Source organism: Patella vulgata, chromosome 5 (genome assembly GCF_932274485.2).
Source record: "Patella vulgata chromosome 5, xgPatVulg1.2, whole genome shotgun sequence".
Classification (NCBI taxonomy): Eukaryota; Metazoa; Mollusca; class Gastropoda; family Patellidae; genus Patella; species Patella vulgata.
The window spans coordinates 359,247-382,500 of NC_065883.2; the positions used below are offsets into that span (position 1 = coordinate 359,247).

The 23,254-nt window shown below is 35.8% G+C and overlaps 1 protein-coding gene across 1 annotated transcript in view; it reads left to right on the top strand.

The window, feature by feature from the left end:
- Window positions 1–15,079, top strand: part of LOC126821664 (BTB/POZ domain-containing protein 7) — a 30,817-nt gene extending 15,738 nt beyond the window's left edge. Inside the window, exons 2-8 of the mRNA XM_050550136.2 lie at window positions 2,214–3,427; window positions 4,927–5,135; window positions 7,682–7,757; window positions 8,615–8,922; window positions 10,619–10,793; window positions 11,457–11,797; window positions 12,785–15,079. Of these exons, the coding sequence (XP_050406093.1) occupies window positions 2,281–3,427; window positions 4,927–5,135; window positions 7,682–7,757; window positions 8,615–8,922; window positions 10,619–10,793; window positions 11,457–11,797; window positions 12,785–12,931 (2,403 nt within the window). The 5' untranslated portion in view covers window positions 2,214–2,280 and the 3' untranslated portion in view covers window positions 12,932–15,079. The remainder of the gene's footprint in view (window positions 1–2,213; window positions 3,428–4,926; window positions 5,136–7,681; window positions 7,758–8,614; window positions 8,923–10,618; window positions 10,794–11,456; window positions 11,798–12,784) is intronic.
- The last annotated feature ends 8,175 nt before the right edge of the window (window positions 15,080–23,254 follow it).

Sequence of the window (23,254 nt, forward strand, 5' to 3'; positions counted from 1 at the left end):
GTTCTGCTCCTAAACTGGGCTAATGAAGACGGGCATATGCCATACAGTGAGTGTGCTATGAGGGAAATTTTGCCCGGGCAGCGGCGCTACGGCCTACTTTTATATCGAATTCCAACTGCCAAGGGATCTTTTACGTGCACGCCAATATGTACACGGGACCTCCGTCCTGCATAACTGACAAGGGAAAACCACGCCGAAAAATCTTGATGAACTTTCTCGGCCAATGCAGGGATCGAACACCCGACCTCCAGGCCAGCGAGCCAGCATCTTACTTACTTAGCCACGTGATCCCCCGAATAGTTTATAACATCACCCTATACATGTATCTTAAAAGATACTTATATAATAAAACAATGATTGTTTCCAATGATAAAAACACAGATTCTATTTCGTTTCGTTTTTTATAGTTCAAAATTTCGTTTTACTTGTCTTTACTGCACTAGTGTCTGAAAGAGTTGTTAACATTGATGTGTTCTGGATGATGTGAGGGATTAGCCAATGCAACGATTTGTTACGGCAAGCTTTTGGCATGAGGTGCACGGATCTGTGGGTAATCCACTAGAAACATTAATGCTGATTGGTTAATCAAATGTCTGATGCCATAGGGTGAAAAGCCGCTCGAATGACCTCTTGACGCGACCTCCCAAAACAACTGGTCAGATTATCATGTAGTGTAGGCGATCGAACTCGAAAGTATAAAAAAACAAAAGGAAATATGGATCTGTTATGTAAATTGTGTTTTGTTAAGGATACAGTTGGCAGTTCTCACAATAATAATTAAAAACTAGATAATGTAAAGGCAATTTCCTGAAAATTTCATTCAAATTGATCCACTATGAACCGAGAACTAAGCGAATGAAATTTCTGCCTAGCCTCGGTCATCATTACTAAAGTCAGTACGATAAACAGCATAGTCTCGATTATCTATTTAATCGTTTAATCGAGAAGGAAAATTATGCAGTAAAATCGGCTCACAATCCACTTAAGATCGCAGGCTAGCGAGGCCATCTAGAGTTGATTATGGTCTTGATAAGTTAATTAATGTCTAATTAATAATTTAGAAAACATTTCAGGTCTAAAGAAAGACCTGCAATAGACCGATTTAGCTCTTGCATAATGTATGTTTAAATTGGAAATCTATACACATGGGTTATAGCGAGTAGCCATCCCATATTTCTCTTATATGTTTTACAATCATAAAGTTGTCATTCAAAGGTTGTATTTTAGTCTGCTCGACTTGCTTTTAAAAATATCAATTCAACATTAAAATAATTACACATCAGTTTTTGAATCCAACTTCTGTAAGTGAATGTTGTAATAAGCAGTTGTCACTGTAGGTAAAAAAAACTTGACTTGAAGTGAGCTATATCTACCCCCTGGTGACACTATATAATATGTTTGTACTTTCCATTTTAATTTTCTAACTATACCTTGTTTTCCATCCCAAAAAATACAAGAAAATTTTTTTTATTACAAGTGAAATTTATTTTAGAACAAATGAATTTTTTTTTTATTACAAATTAATTCTTTTTACATTTTTAATTTCAAGATAAAAAACATAATGTACATGTACTGTACAATATAAATTATATAAATAGTCAAACATATCCATTCATCCCTGTCTCTTAGAGATGCACTGAAAACTTTTGTCTTCCACACCGATCCTTCAGGAAAGGGAAAATTATTTTTACATTTTGTAGACCCTCACCTTCTTTGATTATTATTGGACTTAGAACACAATATATGTATTTTGGGATGTTAATTATCTGTAATAGATAAAATGTATATTTATATATCTGTTATCTGAATATCATCCTTAGATGATTATATAACCTCAATATATTCAACGTCCTAGACCTAGATAAAAAGAGTTTAAATAATAAACGTAGATGTAATGCCATCTTGAACTCCACATGTATACATTGTAAATCAAATATCTTTCAGGCCTCTTGTAAATAGAGACAATCAAGATGGTGACATGATATCAATAGACTATGTCATTAAGTTAGTTGATATGGTTGTTCTTCGGGACTACAGGTTTCCTTGAACTGTTATATAGATCCCACATGCAAGCACATTATTGAAATAAAAAGATGGAAAGATGTACCAAACTTTAGTTCCAAAATAAACTAATTAATGTTAAAGGAACCCCATTTCTGTGTGAGATATCGTTGTCTTTATATGTAACATCTATATTGTTTTATATTTTACAGCTTGATGGCTACTCATTAAAAATGGCTGCTGTTTGATAAAAAAAAAACGATTTTCTAGAACAACGTAATGGGAACCAACTCTTCAATTCCTGAACGAGCTCATGCGGCCTCGCGGTCTGCGTTTGCTCGGATATCATCAAATGCGTATGTTGTCTCAGATAGTGAATTGAGTGCAAAGGAAAAGAAGAAAAAGGCATCAAAATTTGCAACGTTGCGGAAAAAGTTATCAAGAGTGCGTCGACACAGCCGTTCCTTGGATTATGGGAAATCGTTAAAGGAATTATTGTCCACCTGGAATGTTCGCGATATTAGTTCTCTAGTTCGCGAATATGACGCAATGGCAGCGTTAAAAGAATTGGCAATCTCGGCCAATATGGCGAGACCAATCGCCAACTCGTTACGACAAGACTTATCAAATTTGTTTGATTTTAAATTTTGCACGGACGTAGATCTCATTTATAAAGGGGCGTGTTTCCCAGCTCACAGATCTATCCTAGCGGTGCGGAGCCCTTTCTTTAAAAACCTCTTGTCTCATTATCCGGATTACGGCTGTCGAGTTCCTGTCAAGTTAAAAACGCCCGGAGTAGATGTGCAATTGTTTTCAACCATTTTGAGATTTTTATACACAGACGAGTTAAATACTCAAGAACTTACTAGCGAAGGAAGTGAGATTTTATCCAGATTAGCGGAAGAATTTGGAACCCCGAACCCCTTAGGACATGACATGAAAACATTATTAGAAAACGGAGAACTGAATGACGCTGTTTTAGTATTTTCATCAGACAACGAACATGTGGATCCGTTAGCTGCTGTTGCTGATCACGCTCAGAGTATGCACGCGGGCAGTCGACTTACAAAACTTGAAATCCCATGTCATAAAGCAATTCTTGCCGCACGTTCGCCTTTCTTTAGAAACTTAATAATACGACGGGCTCGTTCTGGAGAAGAGATTACTGAGCGTGCTCTTAGAGCACCGTCTCGTATTGTGTTAGATGAAGGTGTAATATCTAGACGATATGCGCGTGTGTTATTAAACGCTATATATCAGGATTGTATAGATTTATCGTGTATTGTACGGGGTAGTTCGAGCATGTGTAGTCTTAGTGAGATTCAAGCTATGGTTGCTAGCGGTAAATATCATATGACTTTATGTGATGAGGCTATGGAAGTGTTTCAAATAGGGCAATTTCTCGATTTTCCTGTCTTGTCTCAAGGTAATTATTTTATTATTCCTTCATTCTGCAAGAAAAAGGGAACCTAGGTGGCTCCTAGCTACAATATTTGTAGCCAAGATAATTGTCTTATTCACGGCTACAATTGAAACACCATTCAAGGCTTTGCTCAAGTAAAATTAGGTTCAATTGAAAAATTTTCAACACATATCATCACAGTTTGCATGTACATAAGTAATTATGTTACAAATAGTGAAGAGTGGAACTTAATCTTATCTTACCGAACAGTTTTTCTGTAATTTCGAGTGACATGAAATCATGTAATTTTCTGGTTTGGCGGCCAGTTTAAAATGGACAGATATTTTGGTAGCAGTCGGGTTTTATCAAATCATGACGAAACCTGCTCAAGGAAACTCCCTAGAATGAGCAATACAGAAGATATTAGTAGTGGAACCATTTCTAGGTGGCTCCATAAGTAAGACACTAGTTCCATAACCAGGATGTTCCTAGTTCAATCTCTGTTTTGGTTGAGAAATTTCCTCAGGTTTTTCTAGAGTGGTGTACCCTTGTCATTGGTACAGGAAGGGGTGTCTGGCAAGGTACAGAAACCAAAGTCCTGTGTACTTGTACATGTACAAGTACTCGTTAACAGTAGGAGTATCTTGATGGTAACACCGTTGTCTTGGCAACATCTTCCTTAAAAGTGGGAAATCAAAGAAGAGTAGTTGGAAAAACACTATCAAAACAAAACTCCCCTCATTACCCACTGCATGGTTAAGACTGTTTATCCAGAAACATAGGGTCCATTTTATTTCATTTCTTTATTATGACTAATGAAAGTACAAATATAAATGTTATCGTCGAGCCATTCATTAGAGCTGGACGATATTGGTAAAATCAATTATCGCGATATTTCCCAAAAAAACGACGATATATCACTATATCGCGATATTTTAGTTTTATTATAAAAAGCTAACGATATATCGCGATATATCACAATATCCCGATATTTTAGTTTTATTATAAAAGATGTGATTATATAAGTGTTAAAAACAGGTCATTCCCTCCCCCCTCTCTTGAACTTAAAAGTTCCGCATATTCAATTGGGTGATGTATTTTTAAATGAACGTACAAGTTGCTGGTGTTGCCGCCTTTTGCAAGTACACGACGCTTGCAAAATCTACATAAAACTTTCGTTTGCGCTTCGTCGTTCTCATCAAAACCAAAGTAGAGCCATATATGACTCGTACAATGTTTTTAGGCTTTATTACTACAGTTCGATCAGCTTGAGCTTCGCAATGTTCCGCCATCTTTCAAAATGTTGAATAACATGTAGGTATGAGTAGACTCAAAGAACCAGACGTAATTTCTCCTATTCGGTACACTACAACGGAATTCAAATTTTAATATCGCGATTTATCGAATTACCGAAAATATCGTCCAGCCCTACCATTCATTGAGAAAGTTCTTTAAAGTGTGAAAGTCTGTATTTGTCATGTTTTTGAATGTAAATGAATATATAACAAATTATGTAATTTAAGGATGTGAAGATATTATCGTAGAGAGTATAACCACAGATAACCTGGTATCTATTTTAACGTGGAGTTCCGAACCACATGGTTCCGTCTGGGTACATCGACAAGCATTACATTATTTAACGGAGGAATATCTACATATAGCTCACTGTCCAGTTCTAACTGAATTATCAAAACCTTATTTAATAGAAGCACTTACTTCAGACTTTTTACAGGTACGTATATAGTTTTTATTTTATGATCAGTAGTGGAATACCGCGTTTTATCAGTGAAATAAAAGTGTTATTCCACTGGCTAGTTGTTTTTACCTAAAATGATTGTAAAATCATAAAATAAATAGAACATTTGTCGTTTTGTCGTGAATTACATATTTTATTTCATCTCTAAGCAAGAAAAACGTTTATATTTTCACTCATGCTACGCATTCGTGAAAATATACGTTTTCTTGCTTCTCGATGAAATAAAATATGTTATTCACTGTAAAACGACAAATATCCTCTTTGTATTCAGTTTTTGGAGGGGTGGGGTGGGGGTGGGAGGTCTAGCGGTTAACATGTGTGCATGAAATCATAAGGTCTGTCATTGATCAAGTGGCATGGTTTCGATTCCCTGCTTGTATGTGAAAAGGACTAAGGGGCACCTGTCCATCCTCGTGGGTTTTCTCTGTTTTTCTCCTACTGCTGAAGACATTAAACCCCCTTAAATCCCTTTTAATTCTCTCTCTGTACAGTTTCTTTATTTTATATAATTAGAGGTGTACAATATTTGAGTTAGAAGTCGACATTCATCAGATTTTTTAATAATTTAAGTTATTACATGTACATGACATATGTGTTGTTACGGCTATTCAATAGAATATTATTTGTTTTTATCGTGCTATACATCCAGGTCAGCTATTCAATATAATATCTGTTTTTATCTCGTTATAAAGATACATCCAGGTCAAGTTAACTGTAATTTAAAATAGATTAATTCTACTCAACCAAGATGTATTTATTCTAAAATATATGAAAAATCTTGTACAAAATTTTTTATTTTTTGTTTATTTTACGATAATAAACAGTGTTAAGAGAAAGACGTACATTAATCTATTTTTATTGAGGATGTGAATCACTATAGGTTATATCCGTATCTTGTCTTTGTTTCGTTGTCGTTGACGATAACACCAATCCAACTACCTGTTAAACTTACCTTTTATCTCAATACATGAGTTTCAATATGTAAACAATCACCTGACAAGAACAAACAAAGAGTTTAGAATGGAAGTTTTTGTCTTCATGAATAAAGAATAAACATGACGAGTAGTTGACCTGTCAACATCTCGTCGCTCAATCACCTCAAAGACCCCAACAAACTAACACTTGCAGTCTAAGTGGATACTTTAATTTTCTATGCAACTTTTTGAATAGAAATAATCTTCTTCTTTTTTTGGACTGTTGAAGTTTTTTTTGTTTAAAGTACATGTAGCTATGTCTCTAACTCGATATCATCCAAGGTCTTCGACATTGAAAACACAAATTATTTGTCAATTTAAATCAACATTGATGTTGTGATCTTACTGGGAAAAGATGGGCTTCTGATATCCAATATTTAAGGCAAAATAAACATTTTACCATTGGAACACTAATCATGTACATGTACCATAATGGGTTTCAGCGCCATTTGTAACTAGGGACTCAAAGAAAGAAGCTAGACATATTCCACAAATCATTTCAAACGATGATGCTGTATTCTTATCTGGAGGTCATGCGCAGTATCAGTGTAGACTGGAATAACCAGTGCCGAACATAACTAATTAGAAATAACAGTAAAAACAGAGACGATTGGATGTAAATCAGTCTATATAACATTATTATATGCATTGCGACCCATTTGTGTCAATTTCTAGGTCCCAAATATTAGCGATTTACCTCCTTTAAGACGTTTTGATTTTTACCCATATTTTTCATTTTTATACGCCCACATTGAAATGTGGTCGTATATTGTCGTCGCCCCCGTCCGGCCGGCCGGCGTCCACAATTGCTTGTGGACGCTCTAGAGGCTAAAGTGAATATCTGATTGACTTTAAATTTATACACAGTGTTTAAGGTCTTGCGACGAAGAAGCTTATTGATTTTCAGCGATTTCCGATAATTATTGCCACAGTTATGGCCCTTGATCACTTTGAAAAATCTTGTGGACGCTCTAGAGGCCAAAGTTAATATCCAATTGACCTTAAATTTATACACAGTGTTTGAGGTCATGAGACGAAGATTCCTATTGATTTTCAACGATTTCCGATAATTACTGCCAAAGTTATGGCCCTTAAGTTATCATCCGATTGACTTCAGATTGATACACAGAGTTTAAGATCTTGAGACGAACAAGTATATTGATTTTCAATGAATTTTTATGACTTGAACAGTTAAATCTATGATATTAAAAGCTTTGCATACAAAACGTTAGCATGGGACAGAACTTTATAAAAACCAAACAAATTCTAATAGTTTTCTGATAATTACTTCGTGAGTTGTTGCTCTTAACCAGATTTTAGTGTATTATAAATGTTTCATTACCGAAAAAAGTAAAAATATGCGACAACCCTTGTTGACTGCCCGAACGATTTAGTTGCTGTGGGTGTATGTTTCGTTGCCTGGCAACCTATCTTATAAATTATATACACTCCCATCTTGACATTTATGATTAAATCATGAATCAATGATTTTGATTTTAGAAGAGGTATAATAAATGAAATGTATATATATATATTATTTTATTTTAGTCTGGAGAATTAGACGTACTTACATCCGTATTAAAATGGGGTGAACATCAACTTGTTAAACGTATAGAAGAAAGAGGTAAATAGTCATATCTTACACCATTCATATCTTATGGTCTGTCGTCATGGGGGTGGCATGGTCTCTAACGGTAACAGAATGCGCTGTAAAAGATAAGGGATATCTTGCAGATTATCAATGTATACAAATATTTCCTTGCTATCCATCATATTAAACTTATGCTGTTTGTTTACACAGTTGCGAACAGACACTAAGCTAGTTGACCGACATTTTAGTCAAAAACACTAAGTATGTTTGGAGAATTGTGAGAAGTATATATTCTGCTTCCATTTGATATAATTGAAAACGTTTATTGAGTGTTTTTGTGTATAACGGATGTGAACCGGAGTAAGATCATGTTACAGAACTGGGCCCTGTTTCTCGAAACCTTAACTAAAGATAAAATCCAAATTTTAGTAGACACTTCAATTTTGATTGGCTAAGCACTAAAATCAACCTAATATTATCCAATCAAATTACTAAAATTTGAATTTTATCTTAGTTATAATTTCGTGAAATAGGCCCCAGTATACAAATTGTTGAATATGGTGGCCATTTAAGTCAGAGATCTATTCTTGAAGTAGATAGCTATTCATAATCTAGTGTTTACTTTATCTTTTATTTTCTGACAAGGACAGCTGTCTAGTTGTTCGGATGGGACGAAAAACCAAGGTCCCGTATACACATTGGCGTGCACGTAAAAGATCCCTTGGCAGTTGGAATTCGATATAAGATTAGGCGGTAACGCCGCTGCCTGGGCAAAATTTCCCTCATAGCACACTGTATGGCGTATGCCCGTCTTCATTAGCCCAGGTTAGGAGCAGAACAGTAGGACGTTAAACCCCATTTCATTTCATTTCATTTATCTTTAATTTCAGAGCCAAATCTACTTAGTCATACAGCTCACAGTGTGAGTAAAAAAGGCGTAAAAAAACGAGATTTAAACGATGTAGAACTACGGGAAATACTAGCAGACCTTTTACCATTGGTTAGAATGGATCATGTGATACCCTATAATAACGATATATTAAATAACGCTATTAAAAGGGGTTTGGTTAGTACGCCTCCCTCTCACATGTTAGGAGACGATATACCGACCAATAGAACATGTGCTTGGATTCGAGGTAGAAATAACGGTATATTTGTTCGACCACGGCTGTTTACACCATACTACGAAGAAGCAAAGGTAAATAGATGCTAAGTAGGTTTTGTCTCCGTCCGCCTGTCTGTAAATTAGACCAGTCAATTTATAAAAAGAAAAGGAGTCAACCCCTAAAAAAAATTGCAAGACGAGGTTTTTTTTTTTATGGTTTCTGGTAAAGTTAGGTGTACTGAATGACACCTTAAAAGTTTAGGGGCGTGAATGGCCGGTTGTTAGCACGTTGTATAATAAGGTCTGTCATTGAGTCAACTGGTGTGGTTTCGGTCTCGGGTTGTACGTGACAAGGAGTAAGGTCGCCTGTCCAACCTCGTGGGTTTTCTCCGGATCCTCCGGTTTCCTCCCACTGCTAAAAGACCCCCACCACAAGCAAATTATTGAAATATTTGAGGAGACTTGGATTTGTCTCCGTCTCTCTGTAAATAGATATTAAGTAGGTTTTGTCACTATGGAAATAGATATTAAGTGGGTTTTGTCACTATGGAAATAGATATTAAGTGGGTTTTGTCACTATGGAAATAGATATTAAGTGGGTTTTGTCACTATGGAAATAGATATTAAGTGGGTTTTGTCACTATGGAAATAGATATTAAGTGGGTTTTGTCACTATGGAAATAGATATTAAGTGGGTTTTGTCACTATGGAAATAGATATTAAGTGGGTTTTGTCACTATGGAAATAGATATTAAGTGGGTTTTGTCACTATGGAAATAGATATTAAGTGGGTTTTGTCACTATGGAAATAGATATTAAGTGGGTTTTGTCACTATGGAAATAGATATTAAGTGGGTTTTGTCACTATGGAAATAGATATTAAGTGGGTTTTGTCACTATGGAAATAGATATTAAGTGGGTTTTGTCATTATGGAAATAGATATTAAGTGTCGGTTTTGTCACTATGGAAATAGATATTAAGTGGGTTTTGTCACTATGGAAATAGATATTAAGTGGGTTTTGTCACTATGGAAATAGATATTAAGTGGGTTTTGTCACTATGGAAATAGATATTAAGTGGAGCTTTTTTTCTCTGTCTATAAATAGATGTTGGTGTGAGGACATTGTCTAGTAAAACACACACCAGCATCTGTTCTCCTGACCGATATTATCTCCAATTCCAACCTATATATTTGTCTATTTTTGGATAAATTCCGATTTATTATTTCTATGTTTGGTAGCCACAGTAGCTCAATAATCAGATTCGATCGCAGAGCCCGATGATGGTCAAGAAATATCCACAGGATTTTTCAGCATGGTATCCCCCTCCCCCTCCTGTCAATGGTGCATTACAGAGAACCTGGCAAGAAACAATGTCCACAACATTGACAGTTGGATTTAAATTTGGGGGTTGGATGGCTGAATGGTTAGCGTGCGCGCTCTGTATCATCAAGTCTGTCATTGAGTCGACTGGCGTGGTTACGAATCCCCGGTTGTACGTGGCAAGGAGTAGGGTCGCCTGTCCAACCTCGTGGGTTTTCAGCGGGCCTCCGGTTTCCTCCCACTGCTAAAAACCCCTTACGCGAAAGCGAATTATTGAAATAAAGTTAAACCATATGTTAGTCCCGAAATGACCTAGTTTGTGTCGAGTGGACGTTAAACCCCATTTCTCTCTCTCTGTCTCTCTGGATTTAAATTTCTATCTGGACAAAATTTTGTTATATCAAACTTTTCATTATCCCTGTTGGTGAGGAAAACCTTGAAGTTAAATTTGATTATCTTTAAACAGGCTATATTAGAAGAACAACTATCACAGGCCCAAGAACTGGATACAAGTAGAGTTAGAATGATTCACATGTCAGCCATACCAGATACATTATATATGATTGAAGATCGACCTTTCTCATTGCCTTATCCTACAACACCAGCTTCACCTGTTGATATTATAGCAGGTACAATACCAGGTAAGTGTATATACTAAATCTAATTTACTAAATACAGGTAAAGCTAAATACAATTTACTAAATACAGGTACAGCTAAATACAATATTAGGTACAGGCAGCAAACAGATGGATGATATAAAAGTTTCTGTTTCTGGGTTCGATCTCATATCTCGGGATTTTCAAGGTTGCTTTCCTCAAGTCCGAGACGGATAGCCAAGTAAGCCAGTTGGTCACATGGGACAATCTGTATACTCATATGTTTGTGGGAAACTTCCCTCATAGCCGAGTGCATCGCATATACAAGTCCTAATTATTTATTTCGTGTAGGAAATTGGAGTTGGACCCCATTTCATTCATTTTGGGGGTAAAGTGTTTATTTTCTTGAGTATAAAGTGGCTTATGTCTTTATTTTCTTGAGTTTATTTTCTTGGATGTAGAGTGACTTGTGTGTTCATTTTTCTTGAGCGTAAATTGAGTTGTGTATTTATTTTCTTGAGCGTAAAGTGACTTGCATATTTTTTCCTTGAGCATAAAACGACTTATTTGTTTATTTTTTTTAGCGTGAAACGCCTTTTTCGTTTATATTTTTTGAGCGTAAAGTTACGTATAAGTTTATTTTCTTGAGCGTAAAGCGACTTGTTTATTTAATTTTAGAGTAACATGACTTCTGTGTTTATTTTCAGTGCCTGACCGAAGTACAATGATATTGATGATGCACCGAGAACAAGAATTACGCAAAAGTAAACTTGCTCAGAGAGCGTGTTCGTTACCATGTTCCGATAAACGGATGGTTACGTTTAATATACAATTAAAAGTTGTCCGTGAGTTCGGTTTACCTGATAGTACGGTGGAAGTATTACAGAATAGTCAGTACTATTATCCACAGAACACTCAATATATTCAACATCGTTATTATCATCATCATCATCACCATCATCATCAGCAGCGTCATCATTCACCGATACGTGTCAAACATAGTCCTACTTCCTCACTATCACCGTCTACTTCATATAGTCCAGGGGAGGTAAGTCTGTTATTCACTGTTTTATAGATTTTTCTTTGAGTCAAGTGGCGTGGTTTTGGGTACGGTTGCCTGTCCAACCATGTGGGTTTTCTCGGGGTTTATTGAAATAAAATTAAACCATATGTTAGTCCCGAAATGACGTATTTTGTGTCAAAAGGATGTCGAACCCCATTTCTCTGTCACCTATAAGAATGTCCAGCCATTTCATTGCCTAAGGGCTATGTGCTATGATTTTAGTGCTCAGCCAATGAACAATCTGGTACAACCCTTCACAGTTGGTGGAAAAGGCCACTGTCCAGACAAAATTTCTCTTATTGCACACTGCAGGGATGGCCTAGTGGTCTAGAGTGTCGTGTGTCGACCTCTAGCTGGCCGGTCACATCTGGTTTGTGGTTATGGTTTCGATCTCTGGTGTGAGAGAGAGAGAAATAGGGTTTAACGTCCACTCGACACAAACTAGGTCATTTCGGGACTAACATGGTTTAATATTTTTTCAATAATTCACTTGCGCTTAGGGGTCTTTAGCAGTGGGAGGAAACCGGAGGACCTGGAGAAAACCCACGAGGTTGGACAGGCGACCCTAATCCTTGTCACGTACAACCGGGGATTCGAAACCACGCCAGTTGACTCAATGACAGGCGTTATGATACAGCACGCACGTGCTAACCATTCGGCCATCCACTCTCTGGTGTGAGAGTACGAGGCATGGAGATAGCAATAGGGGCGCCTTCTCAATCTTGTGGGCTAAGCTAATTAAAATGAAAATTAGACAACTTGTCTGTGATATCACACTCGATGAAAGTATACGTTAAACACTAAGAACAACACTGTATGGCGTGTGTCTGTCTTTATTAGCCCATTTAAATTTACTTGCCTCAATATTGAAAGAATAAAACTGAACCCGTCAACATAAAGGTCCTTTCTTTCACGATAATAATATACGATGTGCTTTAATAATAATTTTTTTTTTTTGTGTGTTATTTTCAGAATGAAGGAAGTAGTGATAGTGTTTTAAGTGACGTTATGCCTGATATTGCCATGGCAACCTCATCATTAAGTCAAGCTCACTTACATGAAGATCTTGAGCTGGATATTGGTGACGGTGGCAGTCGCCATGGTACCCTATATATTTAAACTTCCTTTTTTTGTCAGTTGTCTCCCTTCTTCTCCTTATAAGGGCAACAAGCGCCCTGATTCGGTGCCTGGCTATCCGAAACAAAGACCAAGTGCAATTTGTTGTACATAAGAAAACTAGAATTATTTATGTTTTTTTTTATGTTTATGTAAATGTTGTTTATACATCTTCAAAAAATCAAATTTGGTCACAAACATCCTATACCTTGACTACATTAGCTGCCGCCACATACATCCTATACCTTGACTACATTAGCTGTCACATACATCCTATAACTTGACTGCATTAGCCGCCATATACATCCTATACCTTGACTACATTAGCTGTCACATACATCATATACCTTGACTGCATTAGCTGCCACAAACATCCTATACCTTGACTACATTAGCTTCCGCCACATACATCCTATACCTTGACTATATTAGCCGTCTTATTCGCCATAAATATTATCTGTATTGCTTACACAATCCAGTGTCAGTGGTGCCTGACATGGATAGCTGTCTAGTTGTTCAGATGGGTCAAAAACTGTGGTACCATGTACACATTGGCATGCATGTAAAAGAACCTTTAACAGTTGGAATTCGATATATATGCCCGTCTTCATAAGCCCAGTCAGTGCAGGAAAGTAGGACATTAAACCCATTTCATTTTGCTTTTTGGAATATTCAAATTCAAACTAACATTTAGTTTCATCTAGTGGATGTTTGATCTGTTATTTGTCTTCTATGAAATATTTACTTTGTATATATTTGATATAGATGGAAGGATCTCATATGAATGTTGCCAGAAATATACAAATTGAAATCAGCTAGTATTGAAAATTAAACATAGAAAAATATGTTGAATTGAAAATACTAAGACCTTCAAGAAACGGGAAAATGTAAGCAGTCCAAAAATTGTCAATTTTTAAATCGAATATTCAAATAGTAAAATCATCATTGAATGTGACCATTATTTTACACATCGCACCAACCATAGTGTTAAAGCGAGAATTTCATATTTTCTAAGAAAGTCAAAACATAATTATTTCTATGTCTTTTGCTTAATAGGTTATCAACTCACTATTATACGACCATGGGCATTATTTCCCACCCTTAAAAATCATTGACACAGGAAATGATAACAAAATTACCTCCCTTGTTTTCCTATTGTCTCCATGCATCAGCTAACTTCAAACATTGGAATTTGAAGTTGAAAATGATTTTTTTTCCAATTTCTCAGCTGGCAATAGCGAATTATAGGATTAATAGGATTATTCTTTAACAAGGTAGGACTTTTTATGGATACCATTTATTTTAAGGCTTTATTTTAATAAATTTTAAAAATATAACATAAAAATATGAAATTGCAGCTTTAAAGTCATCCTGCAAGAATTTCATTCAGCCATTATATTTCAAAATTAGAAGACATCCTATTGATTCTGGTCAACAAAAGTTAATTAAGCATGCACTACCAGTCCTATTTTGATATCCAGTTTATTTTAATAGATCTTATATAATCCCCATTATGATAAATTCAGCTAATGTAGTCAAGGTATGTGTCATAATACTGTTAACCCTTGAGCAACTGGACCCTACCTCTCTAATCCTCCATAAACCTGTGTCGCATGTAATTATGAACCGATGAATGTTTTAGGCCATCGAATTTGGGCCCTGAATTAATTGGGCCCAAGGCGATTTGGTCCCCCGGGCGAATATGGACAGCGGGCAAGGCTGGGTATCCTGATAGTATTATAATGTGACTGGGGAGCAGTAGTTTCAGACAGATTCTAAATGAGCTACAAAAATCACTTTTCTCTCACTTTATTCAGGGAATTGGGGGTAGTCAGTATTTAGATGTACAGGGTCCTAAAGGGTTAATGTCAAGTCTGTATTTGAATGTACAGGGTGCGAAAGGCTTAATATCGAGCCTGTATTTAAAATTATTATTAGTGTTGTCAACATTACAGCTTTCGATATGTGAAAAAAAAATTGTTTGTATAATAGATAGTCGTGTAGAGTTTCTCAGAGCAGCATTTAATAATTGTAAATAATCCGCTAAAATTTTCTATTAAATATTCTTATGAGATACCTCTTCATGAATTTTTTAGGATAATTTTTAAGAGTAAATTTAGATATAAGTGCTCTTACGATCTGATTTTCTGATTTTCAAAATTTATCTTAATTTTAATATTTAAATGATTTATTCTAATTCTTCCTTTGATAAAAGTTTTACTCTTTTTTTTTTTGTTGAGAAATATGAATTGTTGTTTATTCTGGATGTAGTTGTAACGTAGATCGTTATTTATCGTAGAAGTGGTACTTGTCATCTGAAACAGTTTATTTAAATCTCAGTCATCAGATGGTCTAGAGAGTTGATTATACGCTTGTCATGAGAAGAAATGTCTAAATCATAGTTTATATAAGATTTAAAGCCGAAAGAAAGACATACAATGGGCAGATTTAGCTCTTACCTAATACAAATTTATAATATAGATTAATTATACTTAATGGTCTACATCGAAAACATTGTTACTTGATGTGATTCCTTCAACAACCAATGAAATTTTTAAATTATATGATTTATATTATAACACTTAACAAACTATCCATATCATTTTGTTTTATATTTAACTCAAAACTTACATAGTTATACCAAATATACCCTCCATAGATTCAATCTGATTACAGACATTGATTAATCAATCAGCATTGACGTTTCTAGTGGTTTACCCACAGTTCCGTGCATAGCACGCCAAGAAGTCGCTGTAACAGATGGTTTCATTGGCTAATTAACCAGAACGCGGCTTATATAACAACTCTTCCAGAAATATAAAAAACGAAACGAAATAGGATCTGTGTTTTAATCAGATTGTCATAGATTTAACCAGTGGTGGTTTAAAAACCCGAGTTCTGATGCTGCAGCCTTGGTGCTTCTACTGAGGCCAGCTTCCAGAGATTTACCCAGAAGTGGTTTAAAAACATCAGTTCTGATGGTACAGCTCTGGTGCTTCTACTGAGGTGAGCATCCAGATAAACCCAGTAGTTCTGATGCTGCAGCTCTAGGGGCTCCACTGATTAAGTGTAAAGTTATTTTTGAATCCTGAATCAAAGTATTAACACTCTAAATTATGTATTTAAAGTTTGAATTGTAAGAGATCAGAAAATCTTGATTAGTGTAAAAAAAATTAGCATTTAAGATAGTTTTACTAATTGTAAGTTTTTTATATCATAACTGTTGTAATTTAATTTCTCTGAATGAAAAACTCAGCTAATTAAGAAAAACCTCTCTGTCTTTTTCTGTATCGACAAAGTGATCAAAAATTTATTAAATGTAATTTTTGTCCTGTTACTGTAGATTGTAATATAATTTCTCTAAATTAAAAAACTCAACTAATTAAGTAAAACTTCTCCTCTGTCTTTTTCTGTATCGACAAAGCGATTAAGAAATGATGAAATGTATTTTTTTGTCATGTGAATGTAGATTGTTGTAGAGCCATTTGTGATAATCTGATCAAGAAGATGAACTTGTTTGTAAAAATCAATTGTTGCTTTCACTACAACCTGAGTATCATGTAGTCGAGTGGTTTTAGCACGAGTTTCTCTGTTTAATGTTTAGTTTCAATCTATTGTTGGAAAACTGTTCAAATTTCTTGAGAATCATAGAAAACTATTGGGTTTCTGCTGTCACAATGGTTAGTTTCAAGCAATTGTTGGCAACTTGTTCAAATTTCTTGAGAATCCTAAATATAAATATTGGGTTCCTACATGTACTGTGGCGTACTCACTCATTCTACTAGAATAAATATCGGGTTCCTACTGTTGCGGGGGATTGGATGGCTCAATGGTTAGCGTGCGCGCGCTGGATCATAAAGTCTGTCATTGAGTTGACTGGCGTGGTTTCGAACCCCGGCTGTACGTGACAAGGAGTAGGGTCGACTGTCCAACCTTGTGGGTTTTCTCCGGGTCCTCCGGTTTCCTCCCACTGCTAAAGACCCCTATGCGCAATCGAATTATTGAAATTAAATTATACCATATGTTAGTCCCGAAATGACCTAGTTTGTGTCGAGTGGACGTCAAACCCCATTTCTCTCTCTCTGTCTCTCCTACTGTCGCGTACTTTCACTCTGCTACACCGTGACGACTATACGATACCCAGGTTATATTGTTTTATTTCAGTGTTTATTACATGTTATATATATATATATATTATATATCTTATATCTTATATCTTATCTAAATATATTTGTATATAAGAATTAAAATGTTCCCCCCATCCCCCCCTCACCCCTTTATAGTCCTTCGATAAATTTTTATTAATAATTGTACATTTTGTTACTGTCAGTGGCGTACAGAGATAGAGTGATGTCCGGGGCCTAAATCTTTGATTAGTTTCCATCAAGACTTCAGTATAGGGGCTAACTAACTAAACTTCAGTATAGGGGCTAGTACTGAGAAAGGAAGACATTTTAAACTTGTTATTCAAATTAAGAAGAGCCGTCTATACAACAAAGTTAATAGCAAATAAATTCAAATTTCATAAAAAAAACTTTCACTTTAATTAGATTCTCCTTGATTGAAATCTCCCTGGAGTTGGATAGCCCCTCCCCTCAGTTGGATAGCCCCTCCCCTCAGTTGGATGCTCCCCTGAAATGGATGCCTAGGCCTCTCGCTGCTCTGCCCCCCATCTCTGTATGCCACTGGTTACCATGACATTATTTAAAATCCTGATATAGCAGACGGTCTAATGTACTATTATACTGATTAAACATATCTAAAGATATAAAACCACACATTGTTTAAAGGTCAAAGGTCAATCTTAAAATACAGATATAAAATCATCCATACCATTATACATTATTTATATTAGATGAAATATTGGACTCGCATGATGATTTCATTGAAATGTGGGATAGTGTCTGTATTTTTAGTTTTTTAATAGTTTCAACCACTCTTAAAATACAGATCTGACATCATGCATGAATTAATGGTATAGGCATTATGTCGATTGTGGGGTGTTTACACAAGTTGGCTTAATGCGATGACATCATAGTAATGGATGCCTGTGGTAGTATTGCGATGACATCATAGTAATGCATGTCTGTGGTAGTATATCTGTATTTTAAATTGTTTAAAGATCTCGAGCTAGACATTGCGTAAATATTGATGATGCTGCCCTCGTGTAGTTTCAATATATTACGTAATGTCTTTCTCTCTGCCTTAAAACAAGTCATAAACCAACAAGTAGTCTATTCTAACCACACAGCAGACAAATTTAGGTCAATTTTTAATATTGTTTAAATGATTTAAGTAAAGAAACAGTTTTATGTATGAAGACCTGTACTTGATGAATGTATGTGAATTTACAACAAACATTGTAGATAAACCACATCCTTATATAGAAGGACTTTAAATTATTTAATATGAAAACATTCTTATTTTTTTTAACATAATAGAAGTTTTTTTAGACAGTGGTTGCAAGACTTCCCTTGAGAAACAATTGTGGTCTGATTCCACGAATCAAGAGTTATTTCCCTTATTTCCCTGGACCAACTAGTAGGATATTCGATTAAACGTTCAATAATTGAATTGTCTCAATCCCACACACAGTGACAATCGGGTCAAAAGAGGGATTTTGGGCTACAAAGAAATATTCCCAACCGACCATGGCAGACGATTCTACCGATACTCTGTTTTGCGGACTGACAGGACTGCATTCCGCGTCATCCGAATAACAGTCGAGCACCTCAAAGATCTGGAGAAATTTAATTATATATTTAAAACCGGTACTCGACTTCCATGAAAGATTAAAAGACGGGGTGGACTCGTGAATAGAATGTTCCAGTCCGAATGCTAGCTCGAGCCAAGAAGAATCTGGATTATCCAAATTCCCACTTATCTGGGGAACTACCAGTGGAGCTGACTGACCCCCCCCCCCCCCCGGCACCCCTAAGCAAGGGATTTCCATCTATTTGTGTGTATGTAACATAATCCTTTATCATAGTAATTCTACTGTTCTAACGTCCTACTGTTCTGCTCCTATACTGGGCTAATGAAGAAGGGCATACGCCATACAGTGTGCTATGAGGGAAATTTTGCCCGGGCAGCGGCACTATTGCCTATTCTTATATCGAATTCCAACTGCCAAGGGATCTTTTACGTGCATTCTAATGTATACACGGGACCTCGGTTTTTCGTCTCATCCGAAGGACTAGACAGCTGTCCTTGTCAGGCCCTGCATCACTGACAAGGGGAAACCACTTCGGAAAATCAGGATGAACTTTCTCTGCCAATGCAGGGATCGAACACCCGTCCTCCAGGCTAACGAGCCAACGTCTTACCCACTTAGCCACGTGATCCCTCACATGCGTTAGTGTGGTCTTCTAATTTCTCAGACATGAATTGGACGGCTACCAAAATAGCACTTATTAACAATAAGTGACTGTTATTGAGAGGTAAACATTGTATTGGACCTAATTATAGAATATTACAAGTAGCGTAGCTTAAAGGGACAATAACACTCTTGCTGGCTTGACAGCTCCAGAAAATAAAAAATAGCCTTAATCTAAGTACTGGGTGTGTTAGTGTCCTACCTGTTGTGTAAATTATCCATTAAATCCTATTTTACTTGTCCAGAGGGTTCAAAAATATTTTTAAATCCAAGTCACATTTGAAAAGCTTTACGTCAGGCTTTTCAAATCATTTAGTTGAATTTTTCTAATTTTTTAAATAAGGTGTGTTAAGATGAAATTTGTATCATCAATTAATTGGAATATTGTAAAATATTGCAATTTGTTGACCAGAATAAAGATTGGGACATATTATCCAGTTACAACAAGAGTGGTATTGAGCCTTTAAACTTTCAGAAAATCGAATTTAAAGGGCGTTTGACTCTATTTTTTGGAAACTTGAAATATACGAAAACGGTTCTAAAAGCACATGTTAATGTAATATGAATGTATTTAAAGTGGTTTATATTCAATTTTTGATACAGAAAATTTTGTAATTTCAAATCAATTATGTTCGGTGAAATACGTGAACAGTTCAAACTGAACGACAGTCGTTTACGCCTCAGTCGTTTACGCCTGCTTAGTGCATTCTACACGTTTTTAAATTATTATTTTGTCGTTTGTGAATCAGCCTTTACTAATTACTTGATATTGTGTTGTAGGATATGTTTTGAATTACAAAATGGCACCCGAAACCATAGGGTACACGAGTTAGGGTACACGACTCGTGTACTCATTATAAAATGTAAATTGTGTCTTAAATATTGGATATTAGGATGAGATAGTTTTACTGCAAGATAACAACATCAATATTGATTGAAATTGATCAATATTGAATTCTAATTCGTGTTTTTAATTTCGATTATTATTGAAAATATTGAGTTAGAGACTTATTGCCTTTAAACGGGTAGGCCTATCCGGCTTGTGTAGACTTAAGGTGGTATATGTTAATGAACAAAACTTGTTATGAGCTTTGAAAGACCAAAGGAAACGTTTATGGCAATCGTGTGTAACTATTTGGACCTTTTTTATTTGAAGAAAAAAAAAAATAAACGCTAATGATATCTGCCCGTGGGTAATCAACTCAGTGCCTGATTTAGATAAAGAGGGGTCCTAGACTTTAGCCAGGCAAGCCTATAAGTAGGGTGACCCACCATAAATAAATATCTCCATATATCTCGACAATTTCGCCACAATATTTATATATATGCCAAGCCTCAAATCAGTTTCACACAATTATAGTCACTAAATAAACGATCATGTTGTACTTAATAAGCTATGACCATTAATCATCTATAAATAATAGACTGAAAACTGGTTCCATGTGTCGTCCATAACATCCAGACACTTTTGAGTAAAAGATAGGTTACGTGCCCTTGTTTTGAAATTAGTCTCGCTTAACCAGTCTATCGACCATTCTAGGGCTGATTGACAGGTCGGGATAATCAAGACTACTTTTTTACGAAACATAACAGAAAGCTAGAACAAGAAATTGAATTTAGAAATGAGCACGTTAGCTAGCTCAACAATTGTTTTAAGAAGCTTGTAAAAGTAAAATGAAACTACTGCTAGTATCATGTTCCTGTCTAATCCGAGTGTTTCTGAGATATTATTTGTACTAAACCAAAAGATGCCGCTCTTAACGGTACAGTTAATGATAAAGCGATTTAAAAATGAAACGAACGTAATTTCTAAATCTGCTGTAATAATCAAGAAGCTTAATTTCACTGCTATTCAAAATCGTCAACAATAATTTTTTTACGGCTGTAATAGTTGATAGATTTGTAGAGAATTGCACGTGCCATGGCTATTTATAGTATCATACTGTCAGAAAGTTGGCCTCGACACGGCGAATGTGCACGCTTCAGTGGTAGTCTCGAACTATCAGCGGTGGACTGTATTTCTGTAGGTGCGTGGGCCACCCTACTATAAGTGAATCGGGCACTGGGTCGACCACAAGTTTCCAAAACTGGCAGCTAGGGTAGCGTCTTGTTAACTATTTCAACCACAGAGTGGATTAAACAATTTGGGAAATTAAAAACATAACATAGAAATCAGCCAGAAGAGTTAAAGAACTTATGCCATAGCATTATTTGCAAAAATATCAAATTTCTCAAGATATGATTCACGCTGTGTTCAGATTGATTCTTTAACATAAATCAAAATAACAACGCTATATAATGTCCGACTTTTTTTCTTTTTTTTAAATAGGCCCATCAATAGATTTTCGCTGAAAACAAAATGGCGGCGGGTTTATTGCATAGCGAGCAGTATTATAGATGGATGACATTTCAGTTCCACATATCTTTGTAAATACTGAACAGAATTGAATCATTCTTGGACTAATATTAGAGATTCATCTTTCAACATATTGATTCCCATATCACTGAAATGGCGCATCTGGAGTTTAACTGATACGGTTTCATGTAAACTCACCTTAAAGCAACCTGATCGCATTTGAAAGCGATGGGTTGGATGGCCGAATGGTTAGCACGTGCGCGCTGTATCACGAAGTCTGTCATTGAGTCAACTGGCGAGGTTTCGAATTTCTGGTTGTACGTGACAAGGAGTAGGGTAGCCTGTCCAACCTCGTGGGTTTTCTCCGGGTCCTCCGGTTTCCTCCCACTGCTAAAGACCCCTACGCGCAAACAAATTATTGAAAAAAAAATTAAACCATATGTTAGTCCCGAAATGACCTAGTTTGTGTCGAGTGGACGTTAAACCGCATTTCTCTCTCTCTCTTTCATGTAGATTCATTTTAAAGCAATCTGAACGTTGCTGGGTGGATCCGCTGTAAACTATACCATCGTGAAGGTAGAATCTCTAATAGGAACAGAAGTCATTAAACTAGCCAAGTCTTTAACTCAATATCATCCACAGTCTTCTACACTGAAAACGCGAATTATTGGTAAATTGAAATCAACATTGATGTTATATTACCGGGAAAAGATGGGCTTCTGATATCCAACATTTAAGACAAAATGAACATTTTAAAATTGGCACACGAATCGCATGCCAAGATGCTTTCGAGTGTCATTTGTATGAAGTGACGCGATGAATGAAGGTAAACATATCCCATATAGGAGAATATTACCGATGTATAGACTGGAATAACCGGACGCCAAAGACTGCCATTCCATTCCATTGGGACTCTTCGCGTATTTCGCCGAACATAACTTATTAGAAATTACAGTAAAAAAACAGAAACGATTGAATGTAAATCAGTTCATATACATTCATATTACATTATTATATGCGTTGGGACCCATTTGTGTCAATTTCTAGGTCCCAAAGAAGAAGGCTTTAGCTCCTTTAAATAATTCAAGTTCGTATTCGGTATTTGCACAGATATGACGAATTTAAAGATGTATTATGCAAGAGCTTAATCTTCCTATTGCTGGTCTTTCCTTAGGCTTTAAATGTTATATGAATTATTTTAATTAGACATTTATTAACTTACCAAGTCCATAATCAACTCTCGATGCCATCGGATGCTCTAGATTTTCAACGGATTTAAACACGATTGGTGGTTAATGATTTAAATAAAAAATGGATAATCGAGACTTTGTTTACTATCGTAACAACTGTAGCAATGACAATCGAGACTCCTCCAAACAACCATGGTAACGTCGCACAGAATAAAGTAATTTGAAATTTTCAAAACAAACATATTTTATTATCTTTAACTATAGCGAGAACTGTCGGCTTTTTATCAAATCTTACATTATGCCTCTTTAAAGCGTTGAGTAAAAAATTTTAATACTATTGAATCCAAAACTGGAGATTTTTATTTATTTTCTCAATTAAAAATTTAAATGACGAATTTGAGTAC